General features: G+C 49.0%; 1 protein-coding gene across 7 annotated transcripts in view; it reads left to right on the forward strand.

Moving 5' to 3' along the window:
• Positions 1-20,272, forward strand: part of GTF2IRD1 (GTF2I repeat domain containing 1) — a 217,168-nt gene that overhangs the window by 180,381 nt on the left and 16,515 nt on the right. For 6 of the 7 annotated variants that reach the window (XM_069089500.1, XM_069089506.1, XM_069089501.1 and 3 more), the window contains 2 exons: positions 1,013-1,060; positions 10,228-10,305. In XM_069089500.1, the coding sequence (XP_068945601.1) occupies positions 1,013-1,060; positions 10,228-10,305 (126 nt within the window). The remainder of the gene's footprint in view (positions 1-1,012; positions 1,061-10,227; positions 10,306-20,272) is intronic. The other variant, XM_069089503.1, reaches the window with a different exon arrangement.

The following is a 20,272-nucleotide window of genomic DNA, read 5'->3' on the forward strand; positions in this document are numbered from 1 at the left end:
AAAAGGCGAGGGGAGAGAGAGGGAAGGAGAGCAGGGGAGAGAACAGAAGAAGGGAGAGGAGAAAAGAGATGAAAAGAAAAGGAGAGGAGAGAAGGGAAGAGAGAAAAAGAGGGGAGGAGAGAGGAAAGAAAAGGAGAGGGGAGAGGAAAGGAGAAGAAGGGAAGAGAAAAGAGAGGAGAAGAGAAGAAAGGATGGGAGGAGAAGAGGGGAGAGGAAAGAAGAGGAAAAGAAAAGAGAACTCTCAGAGCCTTGGAGAGCAGTTAATCAGAAACCAAAGCTGACTCTGGGACTTTCTCCGTCTTCAACTTTATCTCACATTCGATCCCAGTGATGTATCCCCACTTGTACCAACTTTGCTCCCCACTTCCCTGGCAATGCCCTCACCCCCACCTCCGAGCCTGGCAACTCCCTGGCTTGCTCTCCTCCCTGCCCATCCATCACTCCATCATCAGGCCCCTGGCTCCCACTGCTCCCTGGCCCTCCCAGGCTGTCCCCTTCCTCCATATTTATCCCAGAGAGCCTAGTCCTTCCCAACCCCAGGGTAAATGGTGGTTTTTCTGCCTGTGGGGCCTAGTCTGATCCTCTGTGGGTCAAGCATCATCATCTTCATCTTACAGCTGAAGAAATGAGCTCAGAAAGCCTGAGGGTCCCCCTGCACCCCAGTCTCTGGGCCCAGGATAATGAAGCCTCTAGCTTCCAGCCCAAGGCTGAGTCCTTTACTAGGCCATGCCACAAAGAGGCTACTTGCAGATGGAGAGTGTGGGGGCCCCAGGAGCCTGGGCCCCCTTTTCTCTAGCCTAGGCATCTGCCTCCCTCAGCTGCTGCACTCAGAGCCTGAGGCCTCCCCCTCCCCGCCACCTTCCCAGGCCCCTGCAGGAGCAGGATTGAAATCTGATTTCCCAGAAGAGCCCAGGCCCCCCAGCTGCCACTCAGTACCCATGGCAGAGGAGAGTTCAGGAAGCTGGAGCGTCCCACTCACTCGTCTCTCTCTCTCTTTTAATTTGTGCCCTAGCCCCTAGACGGATTACAGCCTTGGGAAAAGCTTACACTCCTACTGATGGTATGTAGCACAGTCACTGGGCCCTAGGTGGGGGCAGGCAACCCCGGCTTTGGAGGCTCACCCGCCTTCTCAGGGCCTCTCCTATAGACACACACATGGACATGCAACACACTCTATAGACATGTGTGCATCACACATACACATATGAACACTACATGTATGCATACCACACGTACACTCCCACACTACATACCCCTCCTTTTCCTTTCCTCTCCCTTTCCCTTTAGCCCCGCCTCCCAGTTCCTGTGTGTCCAGGTGCTGGTCGAGTCCAGACCATCACTAAGTCAGTCAGCAGGGGAGAGGAGGTGACCCACCCATGCTCAGTGTATCTCTGTCCCACAAACTGCAGGCGGTTCACCAGAAGCAGCACCTTCCTGACTCTGAAAGCCAGGCAGCCTTGGCCCAGTTAGAGCTCCCAGGAGGCTCTCTTGGGATACAGGACCATGGACATGGAGCTGGAAGGAACCCTGGGGGTTGTCTACTCCAACCCCGTCAATCTACAAATGAGGAAACTGAGGCCCAGATCCATGAAGGGATTTGCTCAAGGCCACATAGCTAATAAGTAGAAAAACAGAGATTCGAACTCAGGGCCTCCAAGTTCAAATCTCAGTCCTTCTTCCCAGTATTCCATGATGTTTCCCCAACCATTCCTGACTAGGAGAAGGGGAGAGGGGAAGGCAGCATGGGAAAGTGGAAAGGGCACTGGAAATGGAGTCTGAGGATGTGGGTTCAAATCCTGGGTGGCCTTGGGCATATTCCAAAACCTCCTGGCCTTCTCTTTCCTCATCTGGAACATGCGGGACTCAGACTGAACAGTATCTATGGTTCCTGCCAGCTCTCAATGATCCCATGACCTTTGTTCACATATCCCCCTCCATGGTCACAGGGATTCCACACAGCCTCCCCAGCCTCAGTTTCCCCATCAAAAACAGCAGACTAGGCGGCCTCCAAGGACCCACTAGACCTCTGTGATTGAGTGACTAAGATGTCTAAGGTCACGCTTGAGCATTTTCTGACGCTCTGAGCTGAGCCCAAGGGATGGTAGGAATGCAGGAGCATGAGGAGAAGGACAAAGGATGATCCTTTCTTGCCCTGCCTTAACTTGGCAGGAAATATAGTAACAAGCATTGAAACCTCTTTGTAAGGGCTCAAAGGGAAGTTCATAAAACATGCATCTTGGAAACCGTGATCCCAACTCGTAAATGTGGAGTGTTTCATCTTCCCAGAGAGCAGCAAGCCCAAGCCAGCAGGCAGGCCTGGAGCTGCTTCACTTGCCCTCCCCACAGCCCAGAGGAGTGGGCTGGCCTGAGTACCTGTGGGCTGTCTATGCCTCGGGGCCAGAAGGGATGAGTCTTCCAGCCAGGGTCCTGAGATTGCCCCAGCAGTGCAGGGAGGCACTGGGCAGCCAAGGTCATTCAGATCTTCGTCCTCCAGAACCAATCCCCTTTCCACCACATTTGTTGGTCAAGTGAAGAGTGTGCACCAAGGGTTGGGCCAGAAGGGGAACGCTGGTGGTTTGAGAACTTGGAACATGGGATGAATTTGTTTCATTCCAAAATGAATGTCAGGAAAAATCAACTCCCCCCCCAAAAAAGACCCCCCCCCACGTGTGGTTCAAGCCATACCCTTCCCCTTCCTTTGTATAGACTTCCTACAATGCTTCTTAAACTGTGGGTCCCAACCACATGGGGTCCCAACCCACAATTTAAGAAGTGCTGAAGGTGTCATTGGGAAAAGTTTAAGAGGCCTTGGATAGAGGAATAACCATTTGGGTGAGCTGATGATGAAGTCCCCCGGAAAGAGAAAATAAAGTCTGGGGCAGCTAGGTGGCACTGGGAGTAAAGTGCCGGCCCCAGAGTCGAGAGGACCCGAGTTTGGTTCCAGCCTCAGACGCTTAACACCCACACAAAAAAACTAGCCGTGTAACCTTGGGCAAGTTACTTAACCCCAATTGCCCTCCAAAAAGGAAAAAGAGAGAGAAAGAGAGAGAGAGAGAATAAAGTCAAACCTGGGACTGAGGTAGGTGCCAAGAGGCACAGACAGCCACGGGGGATTAGGGAGCTAACTTCCAAAGCCTGGAGCCACGACCCTAGGCCACCTTCCTGCTGGGCCCAGCATCACTCCATTTCCTCTCCCAATAATAATAATAATGGCCAGAATTTATACACGCCTTTTGAGTTTGCAAAGTTCTATGCAAGCATCATCTCATTTGAACCTCATTGCAGTCCTGGAAGGGAGATTCTCCAGGTACCCTTATTTATTTTGGAGCCAGGCCTCTGACTGCATGGCCATAGGGAATTCCAGTGAGGAATATCCCTCCACCAGTGCAGATCGCCACCTGTCCTAGAGTCCTGGAGAGTTTCCTCAAGCACTCAGAGGTTGGTCCTACAGCTCGTGTTGGGCTGGGGCAGGATATCAGCTCAAGGCCAGCTCTGCCCTTTCCATGAGGCTGCCCCCAGACCACACTGTTGATGAAACCCAGGGTGCATTTCCCTCATTCTTTATTTTTTTTCTCTATTCCTCCACCTGGATTTCCCCTGGAGTCAGTGAATGGCAGATGTGGGAGGGGCCTCAGGGCTCATCTGGTCTGGCTTCCTCATTTTGCCATCCAGAGGCCAATGCCCAGGGGAGGGAGAGGGTGGCTCAGTAGGGCCAGCCTTCCAGTCCTGCCTTTCCCTTTTGAGACCACTGGGCAGATTTCCTGTCGTCTGCCCAGAGATGATCCTGGCTGGCTCCTGGCGGCTTCTGTGAAGTCAGCCAAGCACGAATGCTCAGATGTGGCTCTTTCTAAGTCTAAGCTAGCCAAGAGTAGGAAAAGAAATGAGCGTTTATGAATAGTGCCTACTGTGTGCCCGACACTGCACTAAGTGTCTCTCATTTAATCCTCCCAACAGCCCTGGGAGATAGATACTATTATCCTCATTTTACAGTTGAGGAGACTGAGGCTGAGAGAGGGTAGGTGATTTACCCAGGGTCACACAGCTAGTAAGTCTCTGCTACTAGATTTGAACTCAGGTCTTCCTGACTCCAAGTCCAGGGCAGTGCTCAATCCGCTGGGCCACCAGCCACTTTGGGGAGAAAAGGAAGAGAGTGCATTGGTATGTAGGAGCCAAAATAGTCTCAAAGTCAAGACAGAGGCTGTGTGAGGTAGGGATAGAGCCAGGGACATGGGATCAGAAGCTCTGAGTTCAAATGCCAACCCTGGTCTTTATGCTTTGAATGACTTCAAGTCCCCTTTCTGTGGGCCTCAGTTTCCTCCTCTGAAAATGAAGGGATTGTACTGGATGGCCTTTGAGGATTCTTCTAGCTCTAAATCCTGCGATGCTATAAAAGTAAGAGACAGGGAAGTAGGAGACCCCACTTCCTTGGATTGGTTTCTTTCTTATCTGCTTCTGTATGTACTTCCTATTAGGCAGGATGCCAGGGGTCACTCTGGGGCTTAGGCTCGTCAGTCTGTCAAATGAGGGGTTGAGATCAGATGATCCCCAAGGCCTCTTCCAGGGAGAGGAAATCTCTGACGTTCTATGATCTAGGTTCCTCTTATGTTCTGTGGTCTGAGGTCTTTTCTGTCTCTGACTTTCTGTGTTGTGAGGTTCTGTCCGGCTCTGGAAATGTGTGTTCTAGAGTCCCTTCTGGCTCTGACACTCTGTGTAAGGATCCTTCCAGCTATGATGCTGTGTTCTAAGGTTCCACTTAACTCTGAAATTTTGTTCTAAGGTTCCACCTAGCTCTTGACACTCAGGGTTGGAAGGACCCTTTCAGTTCTAACATTCTTTGGCTCCTGGAAAGGCCCAAGAGGTGGGGTCCCATCTTGTCCTTCTCATTTGTGTTCATTCCCATTTAATTAATTTCAGTAAGTCATAGCTAAGCATGAATTGAGTCCCTGCCCTTAAGAAGTCTGGTTGGAATGACTGGCTGTTGCCACTTCCTAGCTCTGTGGCCTTAGAAAGCCACTTTTCCTCCTCTGAGCCTCAGTTTCCTCATCTGTAAAATGGAGCTGTTACACTTTGACCATGTCAGTCCTCAGTTCTCCAGGGTCCAGTGACTCTTTTTCTCCCTCCTGGGTAAATATAAGCTCCCCTCTTTGGCCTTCACAAACTGAAGGAGGCCCACCCTTTTCTTCACTCTTATTACAATTGATTCCCCCATACACCCTCTATGTTCCATCCACACTGGCCTCCATGCTAGTCCCTGTTCTTGATGTTCCATCTCCTATCTCCATGCCTTTGTTCAGGCTGTCCCCTATGCCTGGTGCACCCTCCTCCACCCCTCCCCCTCTTGGAATGGCTAGTTTTCTTCCAAGCCCAGCTCAGACATTCCCTCCCTTCCTGATTCCACACATCCCTCCCCCCACCTGAAATTACTCTGTATTTGCTTTGTGGACGTGCTATATTGTATTTACTTATCTGTGTACATGTTTTGGCCCATTAGATTGTAAGCACTTTTTTTGTTTCTGCATCTTCAGGGCCCATCACAGCACCTGGTACACAGTAGATTCTTAATAAATGTTTATTGAATGAATATGTGTCAGAGGCAGTGTGGTTCAGTAGAAGGAGCATTGCCTCTGGAGTCAGAGGATCTGGATTCAAATCTTATCTTTAACACTTACCTCTGTGACACTAGGGCCGCTAAACGTCCCAGTGGGTAGAGTGCTGGGCTTGGAATCAGGAAGACTTCTCTCCCTGAGTTCAAATCCAGCCTCAGACATTTACTAGCTGTATGACCCTGGGCAAGTCACTTCACCCTGTTTGCCTCAATTTTCTCATCTGTAAAATGAGGGGGGTTGGACCAGCTGGCCTCTGGTGTAGGTCTCTGATCCTCTGACCCTAAGCATCCCAGGGGCTATTGGGAGAGAAAGCTCTCTGTAAGCCTAAAGCACTATAAAAATGGATCCTCTGGTCAGGCATCATCATCCCCATATTAGAGACTTGCCAGGGGCTGGTTAATTGTGGAGTGAAGTCAGCTCCTTGCCTAGTCTCACTGCACTGCACCAGGCGAGCTCTCATCAAGATCCCTCGCCAGACAGCCTGCTAGACCTCAGTGGAGCCCAGATAAGAGGTCCTGAAAGGAGATCCAGGCCCAGACAGCTGGCAGAGTTACACTGGGAAATGAGGAGATGGCAGCTTGCAGAACCACCCAGGAAGAGAAGATTTTAACTATCTTTAAATTCTTCTTAGTATTATTCTAGTAATAGTAGAATTCTGCAGGTAAACACATATCCACATGCCCTAGGAACTCAGTGAAGTCAGGAAGCAGGCTTTAGAAACTTGGAATAAGCCCATTCACCCTTTTGTATTGGGTCCAGAGAAATTTATCTTGGGAGCAGGGGAAGAGCTTCATTGGTTAGAAGATCCTTCCCCAAGTTCATTTCCTTCTCTTGGGGAAGGTCATTCAACCCTGATTCTTTTGTCTAGACCTCATATACCCCACTGGCCTCAGGCTGAGATTCTGCAGAATAGCCATCTTCTATAAAGTCCTTTCAGGAATGTGTCCTTGACCCTTCCATCATTTACCTAATCAGCAAGTCCTTACCGAGCAACAGCTATGTGTTCAACCTGTAGATGGACACTATGGTCAGAGCCAACAGAGAGCTTAGAAACAAACTAGTCCTTTTCCTTCATTTTACAGCTCAGGAAACAAAGGACATGAAGTGACTCACCCAAGGTCACACAATGAGCAGGGTTACACCGAGGAGATGGCAGCTTGCAGAACCACCTAGGAAAGCTATGATTGAAACCTAACTCACAACCTGGGTGGAGATAAGACTCTTTTTTGGAGAGGGGGGCAGATCTATGATTTTATCCATGTAGGAAACAGTCCAGAGCCATTGTGTGTCAGAGACAGTAGAACCCAGGTCTTCCTGAGTCCAAAGCCAGCTCTATCCATTACCCCAGTGAAGACTCTAGATAGGACAGACATAACCACAGGAAAAGAAGACCGAAGCTGTGGGTGGTAAGTGCCAGATGAACGGTACAAATTGGGAATCTAAATGAACTCAGGAGTGGTCAAGGGAGCTTCCTGGAGGAGACAGGATTTTATCTGGGTTTTGAAGGACAGAGAGGCAAAGAACAGAAAGTCTGGGAACAGAAATGTGCTTGGCATATCCAGGCAGATCTGTCACCAGGAATAACAGAGTTAGGCATTGCCCCAGGGTTTCACATTTAGAGGACACTTCAATCTGGAAGCTATAACAACTCTTGGCAGTCCCTGAGCAGTTAAAAAACAACAGAGCTTAGCACCTAGTTAGCAAGGTAGATGGATAAATAGATCATTTATTAAGTACTCACATGCACAGGCACACTGCCAGGTACCATGCTAAGCTCTGCAAATGCAAATACAAGCCGAAAAGACAGTCCCTGCCCTCATGGAGCTTATATGCTAATGGAAGAAGACAGGACCTAAAGGGAAAATGGAAAAGGAGGTGAGGTCAGGTGGTGGGCAGGGAGAAGAAAGAAGATTCAGCAAGACTGGCTAGTAAAAATTGGAAGCTACTGGATGGTACTGGGACCACCATCTTTCTTCTTCCTTCATGTTGGCCTTACCCTAAATGTAGAGCCAGAAGGGACCTCAGAGTCCAACTTCCTTCATTTTCTACATGAGGAAACTGAGGCCCAAGAAAGTTAGGGACTGGTTCAAGGTCACACAGGTAGTGGTAGAGGGGGGAATTTGAATCCAGGTCCTCTAATCCCAAAGCCACTTATGTCTGTCTCCCCCACCAAGGCACAGTGTCTGTACATCTCATGCTGCTTGCCCCTGGCACCAAGATTCCTATGTATAGCTCTGTTTTCAAGAAAAGGAGAGCAGGCTGACAGGAACAGAACAGATCAGTCTAATATGAGGGGAACTGAGGACAGCTAAGGCTGGAAGTATCATTTGGAGGCAACCTTGGAGAGGGCCTTGAATGACACACCAAGCAATTTAGACTATCTGGTAAGCAACAGTGTATCATTAAAGGTTTCAGAATAGGGCTGGGGGTGGCTAGGTGGTGCAGTGAATAGAGCACTGGCCCAGAGTCAGGAGGACCTGAGTTCAAATCCAGGCTCAGACACTTAACACCTTGGACAAGTCACTTAACCCCAATTGCCCTGCCTTCCCCCTCCAAAAAAAAAAATAGGGCTGATTCTCTCCTTCTACAAAGCCAAGTTTATTGTTGTTGTTAATAATAATTATAATTACTATTTGTATATCACTTCAAGGTTTATTGAAAAGCACTTTACATGTTAAATCATTTGACCCTTACAAACAACCCTGTGAAACAGGTATTATTATTATTATAATACCCTTCTTACAGATGAGGAAACTGAGGCAAACAGGTTAAATGACTTGCCTGAGGTCACACAGCTAGTGGGTATCTGAGGCAGGATCCACACCCAGATCTTCCTCACTGCAGGCCCTGCACTCTGTCCATCGCACTGTCTAGTCTGTTCAATGGCCAGTAGCAACAAGTGCCTTTCCATCCCTACCCCCTTTGCTAAGATGTACCCAACTCTGTAATTTTACAGGTGAGGAAACTAGAGCCAGAGACAGAAAGGAGCTGGCCCATGGTCACATAGGCAACAGAGAGCAGAGCTCAATTTGAACCCAGGTTCTGGAATCCTGGATTTAAATCTGGAAGGGAACCTTTGATCTAGTCCAGCCCCTCATTTTACCAAAAGAGGAAACTGAGACCAAGTGAATTTAAGTATCTTGCCCAAGGTCACAAAGGTGACAGAATCAGGACCTGAGAGGCCACCTCGTCCAACCCCTCTCATTTTACAAAGGGGGAGACTGAGGCTCAGCAAAGTTCAGTCATTTACCCAAGGTCAGGCAGGGAAGGAAGCAGGATTTGAACCCCAGGCCCTTTGCCTCCCAACGGAGTGCTTTTTCCACCCCTCCTGCAGAGCATAACTCAGGCCTACAATCAGCTCAGCCAGTGGGAGAAGCAATCACGGAGGCAGGAACTTCCTCCCCACAGGCCTCCAGGCCTTCCTGCCTTGGCAGATTTCAGAGCCGTCCGTCCCTGGGGAGTGGCTACTCCGCAGCCCTCCGTCCGCCAGGGAAGGGGAGCGGCCCACAGGAGAACAAAAGGAAAGGCATCAGGGCCCAGGCAGCTGTTTCCAGAAAAGCCTGACGGGGGCCATTCAGGCGGGATGTGATTTCCTTGGGAGGAAGCTCGTATTTCTTTAGGGGCGTTAGGAGCAAAGTCCCCACTAGGGGGCTAACAAGGATGGAGACGGGCTCCCTGGCTCTCCTGTGCACCGCCTGGAGAGATAACCTCCTCCTCTTGCTGCAGAGGGCAGGCAGCTCCGCCCCTCAGCCTTTATTCTCCTGGGCTCCAGGAGCTCACTGGGGATGCTGAGAGCGCCTGGAAATTTACTGGCTCTGTGACCGGGCCTCCACCACAGCGTCCAGTGAAGGGATTAGATGGAGTCAGCCAGTCCTGCAGTCCTGGAAGGCCCCGAGAGGCCAGAGGCAGAGTTCCTCTAGGCCCACTGAGCGCTGCCTCGAGAGTCCCAGAACCTGGCTTCCAGCCCAGTCTTTGATGCTTCCTGCCTTTGGACAAGTCAGCTCCCTTCCCCAAGCCTCAGTCTCCTCACCTGTAAAGTGTGGGAGTCAGACAAAATGGCCTCTGAGATCTGTGACCCTAATAATCTCCCTGGACCTCAGTTTCCTCATCTGTAAAATAAGGGGGTTGGACCCAAAGACCTCTGAGGTCCTTTCAGTTCTACACCTATGATCCCAAGTCACTTCACCTCTGTGGGCCTCAGTTTCCTCACCTGTAAAGTGAGGGGGGTTGGGCTTGGTGGGTTCTGGACTCTAGGGTCCCTCTAACTGGGTAGCCATGGCTATGTGGTCCTGACGCTAACACTGGAAAGGGTAGGTTTGGTCCTCTGTTAGCCTCTTTCCAATGCTTCCTTCATTCTGTCACAGAGGGCAGTCAGATTTACTTTGGGGAGGAGGCAGACAGATGACAGGCTCTTCCCTTTACCCCATCTCCACACTGTAAGGATGGTGATGCCCACCAGCTCCTAATAAAGCGGGGCACCCCCTCCCCTAGGGCCTGGCCTGCTCCTGACAAAGCAGGGCAACCCTTTCCCCTTGGGCCTGGCCGGCTCCTGATGAAGTGGGGCACCCCTTGCCCAAGGACCTTCCTAGTCTCTCATCCCCCTCTCTCTTTGTTTCTGCAGATGAAGATGATGCCAATCGACTTGGGGAGAAGGTGATTCTCCGGGAGCAAGTGAAGGAGCTGTTTAATGAAAAATACGGTCAGTGGCTGGCCAGGCCCTGTGGGGCTAAGGCGCGGACAGCGTCGGCGTCAGTGGGGCTAGCAGGCCCAGAATGCCTGCCTGCCTGCCTGACCAGGGAAGGCTGCCAGCAACTCCCTCCTCCCCAATGCAGACTCAGCCCCCCGCAGCCCGCTCCCTTCGAGGCTGGTGCTGAGGCTGCCAGGCCCAGACCTCACTCCCCACCCCCCTTTTTCATTTTAAACATTTCTTAAACAGGTGGTGAGTGAGTGGCAGCCGCCTTGGGGGGGGGTTGCTTCTCGGCGCCGGCTCCCGGCCCACTTGCTGCCAGTACTCATGTCGATTTGTAGAAGCCACAAGGTCACAGCTGCTCTCACCAGCTTCACATTTTCAAAGGGCCGGGCGTTTGTTCCTCAACACATGGCCGGGCCCTTCCATGGTTTTCTGGTGGGGGAGGGGAGGAGCAGGGCACCAGAGCCTCCCTATCCTGGACCGAACATATTTCCTCTATCTGCTGAGCTGAGACGGCAGGGAGGGGTGGGGCATAGATGGGCACCCCCTCTCTCCCCCATGTTCCCATTGCTCCCTCCTCTCCTGCCTCCCCTGTCCTCCCCCAGATCTGGGCCTTCATCAGAGAACTCCAAACTTGACTTATCACCAAATCAATGCCTACATTCATCATGGGGCAGAATTGTCTGCCTCTCCCCCACACCCACAGGGTGTATTTATAAGCAGTCAGATAGAAAAGGGTCCCTCACTGCCCGCCCTGCTTGGTGCATCTGAAACAGCTGCTGACTTCATCCCAGCCCCTGAGCTCCCACCTCCATTCTGCTTGGGGGGACCTTGAGAAATGCCCCTGGGGCCTCAGTTTCCTCATCTGTAAAAGGAGGGGGTTGGCCTAGATGACCTGAGCACCTTTCAGCTCTAGATTCATGGTCCTCTGGTCCTTGCTCTACATAGTCAAGGCAGCATCCCTATGTCCAAGGCACTGGGGATCCAGAGAAATGAAAGAGCCCCTCCCCTCAGGAAACTTAGATTCTTTTAGAGAAGAAAAACCATACACAAAGTCAAGTCCAAAGTAATTGGGGGGGGGGACCCTAGTAGGTAGGAGGACCAGGAAAGGCCCCCTACAGGAGGCAGGCTTCCAGATACCTTTGGAAGAAGCTAGGGATTCCTTGAGGCAGAGACGAGGAGGGATTGCCCCCTGGGCATCGGATATGGCCTGTCCAAAGGTGTGGCAATAGGAAATGGACTGTTCTGTTTGAGGACAATATCTGAAGGACATTGGTGAGACAGCAGAGATCATGGAAGGGAGTGATATACTAAATAAGGCTGGAAAGGTAGGTTGGGGAAGGTCGTGAGGGGCTTTAAAGGCCAAACAGGCATTTATCGAGTAAGGCCGTGGCTTGAATCCTAGGTTTAGGGCTTATCAGACCTGGCCTTTGTGGATGTCACTTTGGCAACTGTGTAGATGAAGGATCAGAGCAGAAAGAAGCTTGAAGAAGGAAGGCCAGGGAGGAAGCCATTGCCAGAGTCTTGGGAAGAGGTGAGAAGGGCCTGAGAGCTGTGGTTACTGATGGACATGTGAGTGGAAAGAAATTGTTTGTTCCAGGCCCTCTCCCAGCTTGATGGCAGAGGTAGGAGTGGGGGAGGCTAAGATTCTTGCTGTGTTGTTTCGGTCATGTCCGACTCTCTGTGGCTCCATACAGGGTTTTCTTGGCACAGATACTGGAGCTGTTTGCCATTTCCTTCTCCAGCTCATTTTACAGATGAGGAAACTGAGGCAAACAGGGTTAAGTGACTTGCCTAGTAAGGTCACCCAACTTGGAAGTGTCTGAGGCCAGATTTGAACTCAGGTTTTCCTGACACTGGACCCAGCACGCTATCCACTGTGCCACCCAGCTGCCCAGAGTAAGTTTAATCCACCCTTATTTTATCCAGGCATCCACTGCTACGTCCAGAAATGAGCTGACTTGGCCTGCTGCGGACCATTCTTTAGATGTGTGGGGTGCCAGGGATAAGCCAGCAGCATTTCTGAACAAGAGGGTAAATAGACTCAGCAGCTTTGGGCCTAAAATAGGCGGATGGGCAGGATAGCAGCCTAAAAAATGCCAAGCATCCCTGCAGAATCCTTGGGACTTGAGGAACTCACAGGCAGCAAAGCTCCCAGAAGATTAAAAGTTTTCCAGAGGAATTTGAAGGCAGAATGGTTGGGAAACTTAGGTTCAAAGGGTTAATTAATACTAATTGGCGTGTCTATAAGAAGAAAGGCTCTGTCCCCATGCACATCCACCAAACAGCCCAAGTAGCTCCTGATTTGGTCCAGATCACTGATGGGACCCAGATGAGGAGCTCCCAGCATGGGAATTACCTCCATCAGCACAGCTCCAAATCTGTCTGTGACTCAGAATCTCAGAGGGTTTGGTCTAGGGCAGGGGTGGAGAATCTGTGACCCTGAGGCCACATGTGGCCCTCTAGGTCCTTAAGTGGGGCCCTTTGACTGAATCCAAACTTCACAGAACAAATCGGATTCAGTCAAAGGGCCGAACTTGAGGACCAGGAGGGCCACATGTGGCCTCCAGGCTGCAAGTTCCCCACCCCTGGTAGGGGCTCTTAGAGGCTGAGTGACTTTTCTTTGTCTGGTAGGTATCCGTGGCAGGTCGTCTGGGCTCCTGAGCCAGCTCTCAACTTCCTACAGGGAGACCTGCCATTTGTCACACCACTTACCCACAATCCCATGGCTCATAGGTATCAGAGGTGCCTTTCAAGCCTGGGTTTCTGCTGATTCCAAGGCCAGCAGACATCCCACTTTGCCACACTGCCCTAAGGAAAATACCACAAAACTCATGGGCAGACAAGTTCTGACAGTACCCTTTCTCAGGCTATAATTCCTAGGCCAATTTCTCAATCTGGCCCAAGCCCTGGTTTAGCCACTAACTCGCTGGGGCAAGCTGCCTAATTTCTCAGAGCCTCAGTTTCCCCATGTATCCCATGGGAATGATTCCTGCCCTGCCTACCTCGTGGGCTTAATGAGGTTCTAATTAGATAATGTTTTCACAGCACAACTATAGTAGCAATAAGAAACCCAAGTTCTCACTGCCCCTGCCAATTATAGTCTCAGATCCACTTATGCCCATAACCTTCCTTGAGTCATGGGGACCATTGCTTAGAGTTGCACGGGGAGCCACATGAGGAGACCAAGGCTCCAAGAGGTTGTCTAAGGTCACACAAGAAGTATGTATCCGAAGGAGGTTGCACCTGGGCTCTCCACCTGCAAAGACAAGCTTCTTTCCACCGTGCCACCCTGCTAATTAGTGAATATTTAGAGTCCTTTGGCCAGAAGCTGGCTAAAGTATCCTTTGGTCTAGGAAACCCTTTTTTCCCAAATTAGTCATGTGGAAAACATGGAGGGGAAGTGGGATGGGCAGAGAGAGGAGAGGGTTAAATTTCTGAAGAAATCCAACTCAGCAAGTACCATCAAGCCCCGTAGAAACCGTTCACCCACAACCTCCTGGTAGGTGCTAATTACAAAGTAGTCTTCTTCCTCCATGAAAGCCAACCTCCCTGGGGCTCAGTAACCCTTTGATAACCAGTTGCCATGTTCAACTCAATTCTTTTCAACTATATGAAGTGTTTCATGTGCCAAGCCCTAGGACTGCCTGTCCTCGGGGGGCTTACATTCTACCCAATGTTCTTAAAAACAAGACATCAATCACACAGTAAGGTATAAACCAGAGATGAGTGCCCATCGAAGCAGATTTGGCTTTCTTTGATTGGACCAGTCAGAGGCTAAGCTGCAAATCAATGAGTAGCTATGAGGGCTGTAACCACCTATGTGACATAACACTAGCCATCCTTCCTCTTCACTTCACGATGGCTTCCTACCACTTCCCATTCTTGTCCTGCCCCGTTCAAGCCACAGATTGGAAAGAGGGAACTAAATATTCCCAAGAATTCTTCACAGGTTGAGGCCCTGGTATAGAAACAGCCATAGGGAATGAAGTCACCCTAAGAGGAACTAGGCCAAGTACTGCAGAAGTATGGCACCCTCCTTCCAGACAGGACGTCTCTGGCTCTATGCTCACTGTGGCCAAGGATCTCGGGTTTTGGGTGGCCACATCCCAGTGTCACGTTCTTAACTTATATTTAGCTTTCAGTCTGCTGAGTCTCCCGGCCGTTTTCACATTAACTATTGGTTAGCTGTTCCTGTCCTTCTTATACTTTTCCAATGGATTTTTTTAACCCCATATGGGACTTTACATTTATCCCTATTAAATGTCGTATTCATTATTAGATCTTCTCTTCATTTCCCAGCCAGCGGCTCTTCTCTGGCTATCTCTAGCATGCCCCTCTGCCAGGTACCTACTCTTCTCCCCCACCCCACCCCTGTTTTTCATATCCTTATATCCATGCTTCACTTTTGAATGGAATCTCATTGAGGACAAGAGCTATCTTTCCTTCCACTTGTGTTTCCATATTTAGCACCTCGAGGCTAGAGGAAGTCCTTAGCAGGTGCTCTGTGGACTAGATTTGGCTGATTATTCATAAGTCTAAGGATTGCAGAAGGGAAGCTGAAAGTCATCTAGCCAAGCTCTCTCATTTGAAGAAATAGGAACTTTCCCAATTCAGCCGGCTGCAGAGCTGGGAATCAAACCGAGGCCAAGCCAGGCAAGATCCTTTCAGATTTGGGCTGGGTCATTCAGGGTCCGTACCTTATGGTACTATCTGCCAGTCCATATCTCCAGTTAGATAAAAACAGCAAGAAGACTTTTTCAAGTGCTTTGCTAAAAACTAAATAAATTATGCCTGTAAACTTTCCCTGATCTGCCAGTTTAGCAATCCTGACCAAAAAAAAAAAAAAAAAAAAGGAAATTAAATTACCCTGAAATAATCTATTATTTCTTAAAGTTTCATTGATGGCTTTTGCTTTTATATCCATCATTTCTAGATATAAACTCTTCCCTTCACCCCTCCCCACTTCACCTTGAATTCTACTTTGTAACAAAGAAAAAGCGCCCTGATAGTTTATGCAACATTCTACACTTGTAGCCCCCATCTCTCACGAGAGATGGGAAGTCTTTCTCGTCTCCTATTCTCAGGCGCTGTGATTGGTCATTATATCAGAATTCTGCTTTGCTCAGGGTTCTTCCCATTTTCATTATCGTAGTTTCTGTGGATTTTGTCCTCCTGCTTTTTCCACTCAACTTCATTCTATCAGTTTCTACTTGGCATGACCTGTCCTTGATGACCCCACCATGTGGATTCCGCTTGATCGCTGCTTCCTTTTCAAAATGTTCACTAGCTATCCCTTTAACAATACAGCCTCAAATCTGCCCCAGAATGGAAGTCTAGGTCATTGGCTTACAGTTTCCAAGCATCACCCTTTTTTGTCAGCATCTGTACATCTCTAGACCTCTAAAACCTCTCCTGCATTCTGAGATCACCTACTGAGTCACTTCATATTTCTCTTTAGCACCTGAAGAATTCATTTATCCTGGCCCAGTGACTTGGACTCACAAAAAACAGTTCAGGGGCAGAGACCCCAGACCCAGAAGCACTTGAATGATCTTTCCCTGAGATATTCCCCTAAGAGTTGTAGGTATTGGTAGAGGAACAGCAAGGTTCAGGTGAGGAAAGAATAAGGGTTGGAGTCAGGAAAATCTGCATTAAACTCTCTCCTCAAATACATCCTGTGTGACCCTAGAGACATTACTTAGCTTCTCTATATTTATCTGTAAAATGAAGGGACTTCTTAGATGGCCTCTGACCCTCCTCCTAATTCCAGATCTAATTCTAGATCTGTGATCCTATCCTAAATCTAGATCCTGTGATCCTTCATTTCCCTGAGGCTTCCTCAAAATGAGGGAGTTGGGCTCCATAGCCTCTGAGGCTCCTTCCGCCTCAAGATCTAGGGTTCTTTGATACTATGGGAGTTCCCCTATACAAATGGAATTCCAGGTCCATGCCAAAAAAACCCACACCAAACAAATGTGGGCTATTATGACTAAGTTGCTTAAACTCTGTGTCTCCGTTTTCTCATCCCTAACATTGGGATAATGACAGCTACAGGACCTGCCTCACCAGGAAGGCATGGGACTCTAATGAGATAAAGGTTGTGAGCTTTAAATGTGACGATGATAATTATAATGTCATTTGGAAGCTGGAAAACATGGCGGTTGCTGCCTAGAGCCCATCTCTCCCCAAACCCTCCATTTACAGAGTAGCAGTCAGGACTTGAACCTGTGTCTTCCAACCCAAATCCAGTGGCCCTTCCAGTGGGTGGCAGTGCCTCTCAGACCAGAGTACTCTGCTGGCACTTGGGAGAGGGAGCAGCAGGGAGGATGGAAGAGGAGCTCCCTCCCACCTGCCATCTTGACAGCTTCCTATTTTAACTCCTTGGGAGCTAAGCAGCATGGTGGGTCGAGTGCTGAACTTGGAGTCAGGAAGACCTGAGTCCAGCTCTTGCTATAGATACTTCATAGCTGGGTAACTATGCAACTCACCTCAGTTTCCCATCTGTTAAAAGACACTTAGACTAGCACCAGTTCAACATTTCCTCCTGCCAACAAGGAAACTAGGCCCACAGACAGAATGTGACTTGACCAAGGTCACACTGGTAAGCTGATGGCAATCAAGATTTGAACCCAAGACCTCTGACTCCGAATCCAACAACCTTTCTACAGTACCATTCTGGATCACAGCCCTTTGCATTTCTCTGAATTCAATGTTCTCCTTCACATTTTCTCTCCCTGTAATCTATCCATTAATCAATAAGCATTTAGTAAATGCCTGCTGTGATCCAGACACAGTCCCTGCCCTCAGGGAGTTTTATTAGATAAGGACTGACCACACCCCCACATTTGGAGGACTGAATGATGCCCTTTCCATTTCTTGGGAACCATTGCCAAGAACTGGGTCCCAAAGACCCAGATGAATGTGTCTTCCCATCCCCACCCCCTCTGCTTTCTAGCAGCCCCTCCCCCCAAGCCTCCTCTCTTTTTCCTCCTCTGGTTTTAATAGATCCATCCACCCATCCTATGGCTGCTTCTCCTGCCCCTTCCCTTCCAGCCTGCCTGACTTAGCCGTGGGTCATCTCCTCGCCAGTAAGTTTCCTCCAATTGAGGGGATAAGATTCTCCACCTCGTGCCAGGAAACCTTGTGGTGAGGACTCCCCAGCAGTTAGAATTTGGGGAACAAAAAATAGTGTGAGTTTATCCTTCAGTCTGAAGGGAAGGTATGTTAGTCACATCTCAGAAAACACATCCATGTAAATCCCCTAAAGTGTTTCATTGACTGCTTAATGAGCCAGGTAGAAAGTGGCAAGACTGTGGTGCAAAGAACCCCGAATGTGAACCCCCAAATCCTGGGTCTGCTGCTTAAGAGCAGTGACCTGGAGCAAGTCCATGTCTTTTGCTGGGCCTCAGTTTCCCCATCTGTAAAATGAATTGAACTAGATAGTCCCTAAGGTCATTCTGTCATCCTGGGAAGGATCTGAAAGTCTGTCCAGCCCTAAATCCGAATTCTGGGATGATTGCTATAAACTTTGCCTTCATTCTCACCCCTGTTAAGCCCTAATTTGAACTCCCAGCTCCATTCCTACACCCTAACACTAACTAAAACCTGTGTTTGGTACCTGTAAAACACATTGGATGAGGGAGAAGGATGCTGGGGGCAATTATGGTGATGTGGAAAAAAATACATCAGTAAAAACTTATCTAAACACATATACACACACATACACACACACCGGAGTCAGAGGACCAAGGGTTAGATCCTAGTTCTTACTGTCTTCACCTCTCTGGGCCTCAGTTCCCTCATCTGAAGAGTGGGGCAGTTAGACTGAACCATCTCCAAGTGGAAATTGTCCTGAGATTCAGCTCGGGCGTTTAGGACCAAATTGAATAATGTCTTTTATAAAACCTTGTTCTTTTCTTTGTCTGTTGTAAGAGATAGCTCACTGGGGAAGAGAGAGGGGGGTGGATGTCACTGCCCTGCTCAGTAGCTTTCTACGACAACCTTAATCCCATAACCCCATGCTTCCTTCTGTGCTTGAGACAAAAAGATGAAAAATAAAAGGCCCTTCCTTCAGGGAGCTTATCTTTTTACAGAGGGCTGCAGAAGTGGGGAGGTAAAAAAAAAAAGTGGGAGGTGGAGAGAGAGAGGGAAAAAATGTTCACACACAATGCAGGGGAGGGAGAGATAGAGAGAAAGGAATTAGTTAGACAAAGTGGCCTTGGAAAACTTTGAGAAGGGACAATCCTTTAATCACTGGGGGAATCAGGGCAGGCTTCCTGGAAGAGATGGTCCCTGAAAGTTAAAGAGGGAGAAGTGAGGAGGGGTCTGTGTTCTAGGAACAGGGAGCCCGTCTGCAAAAAGCTGGGAAGCTGGAGACAGCGTGCTGATTTCCGAGAGCATCTTTCTAATGGGTCAGTTGGCCTAGAATGTGGAATGTCTGATGGGGGTCCTCTTTGAGCCAGATTATGGAAAACCTTGAATGCCAGACCAGTTGATATTTTCTCCTAGAGACTTTTTTAAGGAGGGGAATATTTTTAAAGGCGACACCTTTCCAGAAATAAACATTGGAAGGCATTTCCTCTTGTGGAGGAGGCTTGGGATCCCGGCTTTGGGACTCCTTTGTTAAGAGGCTCATGGGCCTTTCCTGCCAAAGGCCTTCATTGCAGGGGACTGGATCCAGGCCTCTTGAGCCTCTGCATGCTTCACTAGTAAAAGCAGGAGGGGAGGAGGGGTGGAATGAGATGTGGGAGAGAAGGGGAATGTGCCTGTATTCTGCCTGGAAACTCAGCCATCTGCTGCTCACCCCCGTCATTACTCCACCCCCACGCCTGAACCCCAGCCAAATCTGGGGATCTGGGACTGGAGATTCAAGGGCTGTGCTATGAATGCACTTGCGGTGCCACTGGCAAATCCTTGAGAGGCGGAGAAGACCCAGCAAGACAGTGGTTCATGTGAAAAAAGCCCCAAAGGCCTTAAAGGACGCCTGACTCCTAGTGACTCACCACTGGGGCACGGCTGCCCAAAATGCTAATGACATCAGAGACTAGAGGGAGGCTGGAAGCAAACCTGGGAGGGCCATCAGTGGCCGGCTCAAGAGGCTGCGTTTCTATAGGGAGAATTGGATTGTGGGGGAAGGGGAGAACAAAGGGGCCTGACAGACCTGGCCGGTGGGAAGATGCTTTTGGTGCCTCTGTGAAAGGAAGCTGGGCAAAAGGAAAAGCTGAAGGCAGGGAGGTCAGTGATGAAGGTCAGTCTCATTTCTGTCCATCAGCAAGCTCTTAGCAGATGCCTACTACATGCCAGGGTTATAATTTCAGTCCATCAGCAGGCACTAAGTGCCTACCTACTATGTGCTAGGCCCTGTAGTAGGGGCTGGGAAAAAGGGAGACAGAGAATAGAATCATCCCTTATCTTCTGAAAACATACACAGATATTAGTATGTGCAGAATAAATCTTCCAATAGGTCTTTGATCTCATCAGTGTGGAATGGTCCCAACCCAGGCAGATCACAATCCATGTGGCCCAGTGGCTAGATGCCAGGCCTGGGGGCAGGAAGATCTGAGATAGAATCCAGCCTCAGATACTGTATCACCCTAGGAAAGTCACTGAACTTAATGTCCCAGATTCCTCAGCTCTTAAAATGGAACTAGCAATAACATCTGCCTCCCAGGGTCTTTGTGAGAATTAAATAAGATACTTGAAAAGTGCTTTACAAACCTTAAAAAAAAAAAAAGGCACCATTTAAATGTTAGCTGTTATTATCATCATACAAAATAATCCTGATTTTAAGAATTATTTGCAGGATCAAGCTGTGTCAACTCAATACTTTTTTTTTAATCCATATGTAGTTTTTCATGTAAGCTTCCTGAAGTTATGGTTGCCTGTTGACAAAGGCAAAGAAAATAAAGATAAAAGGCAAAAAAAAAAAGATAATAAAGAAAAAATGTTCTTTCACGGTAAAATTATAACATCT

The sequence above is a fragment of the Petaurus breviceps genome, unplaced genomic scaffold (assembly GCF_028583685.1).
Source record: "Petaurus breviceps papuanus isolate PSGF00001 unplaced genomic scaffold, PetGlider_PUasm1.0 186, whole genome shotgun sequence".
Classification (NCBI taxonomy): domain Eukaryota; kingdom Metazoa; phylum Chordata; class Mammalia; order Diprotodontia; family Petauridae; genus Petaurus; species Petaurus breviceps.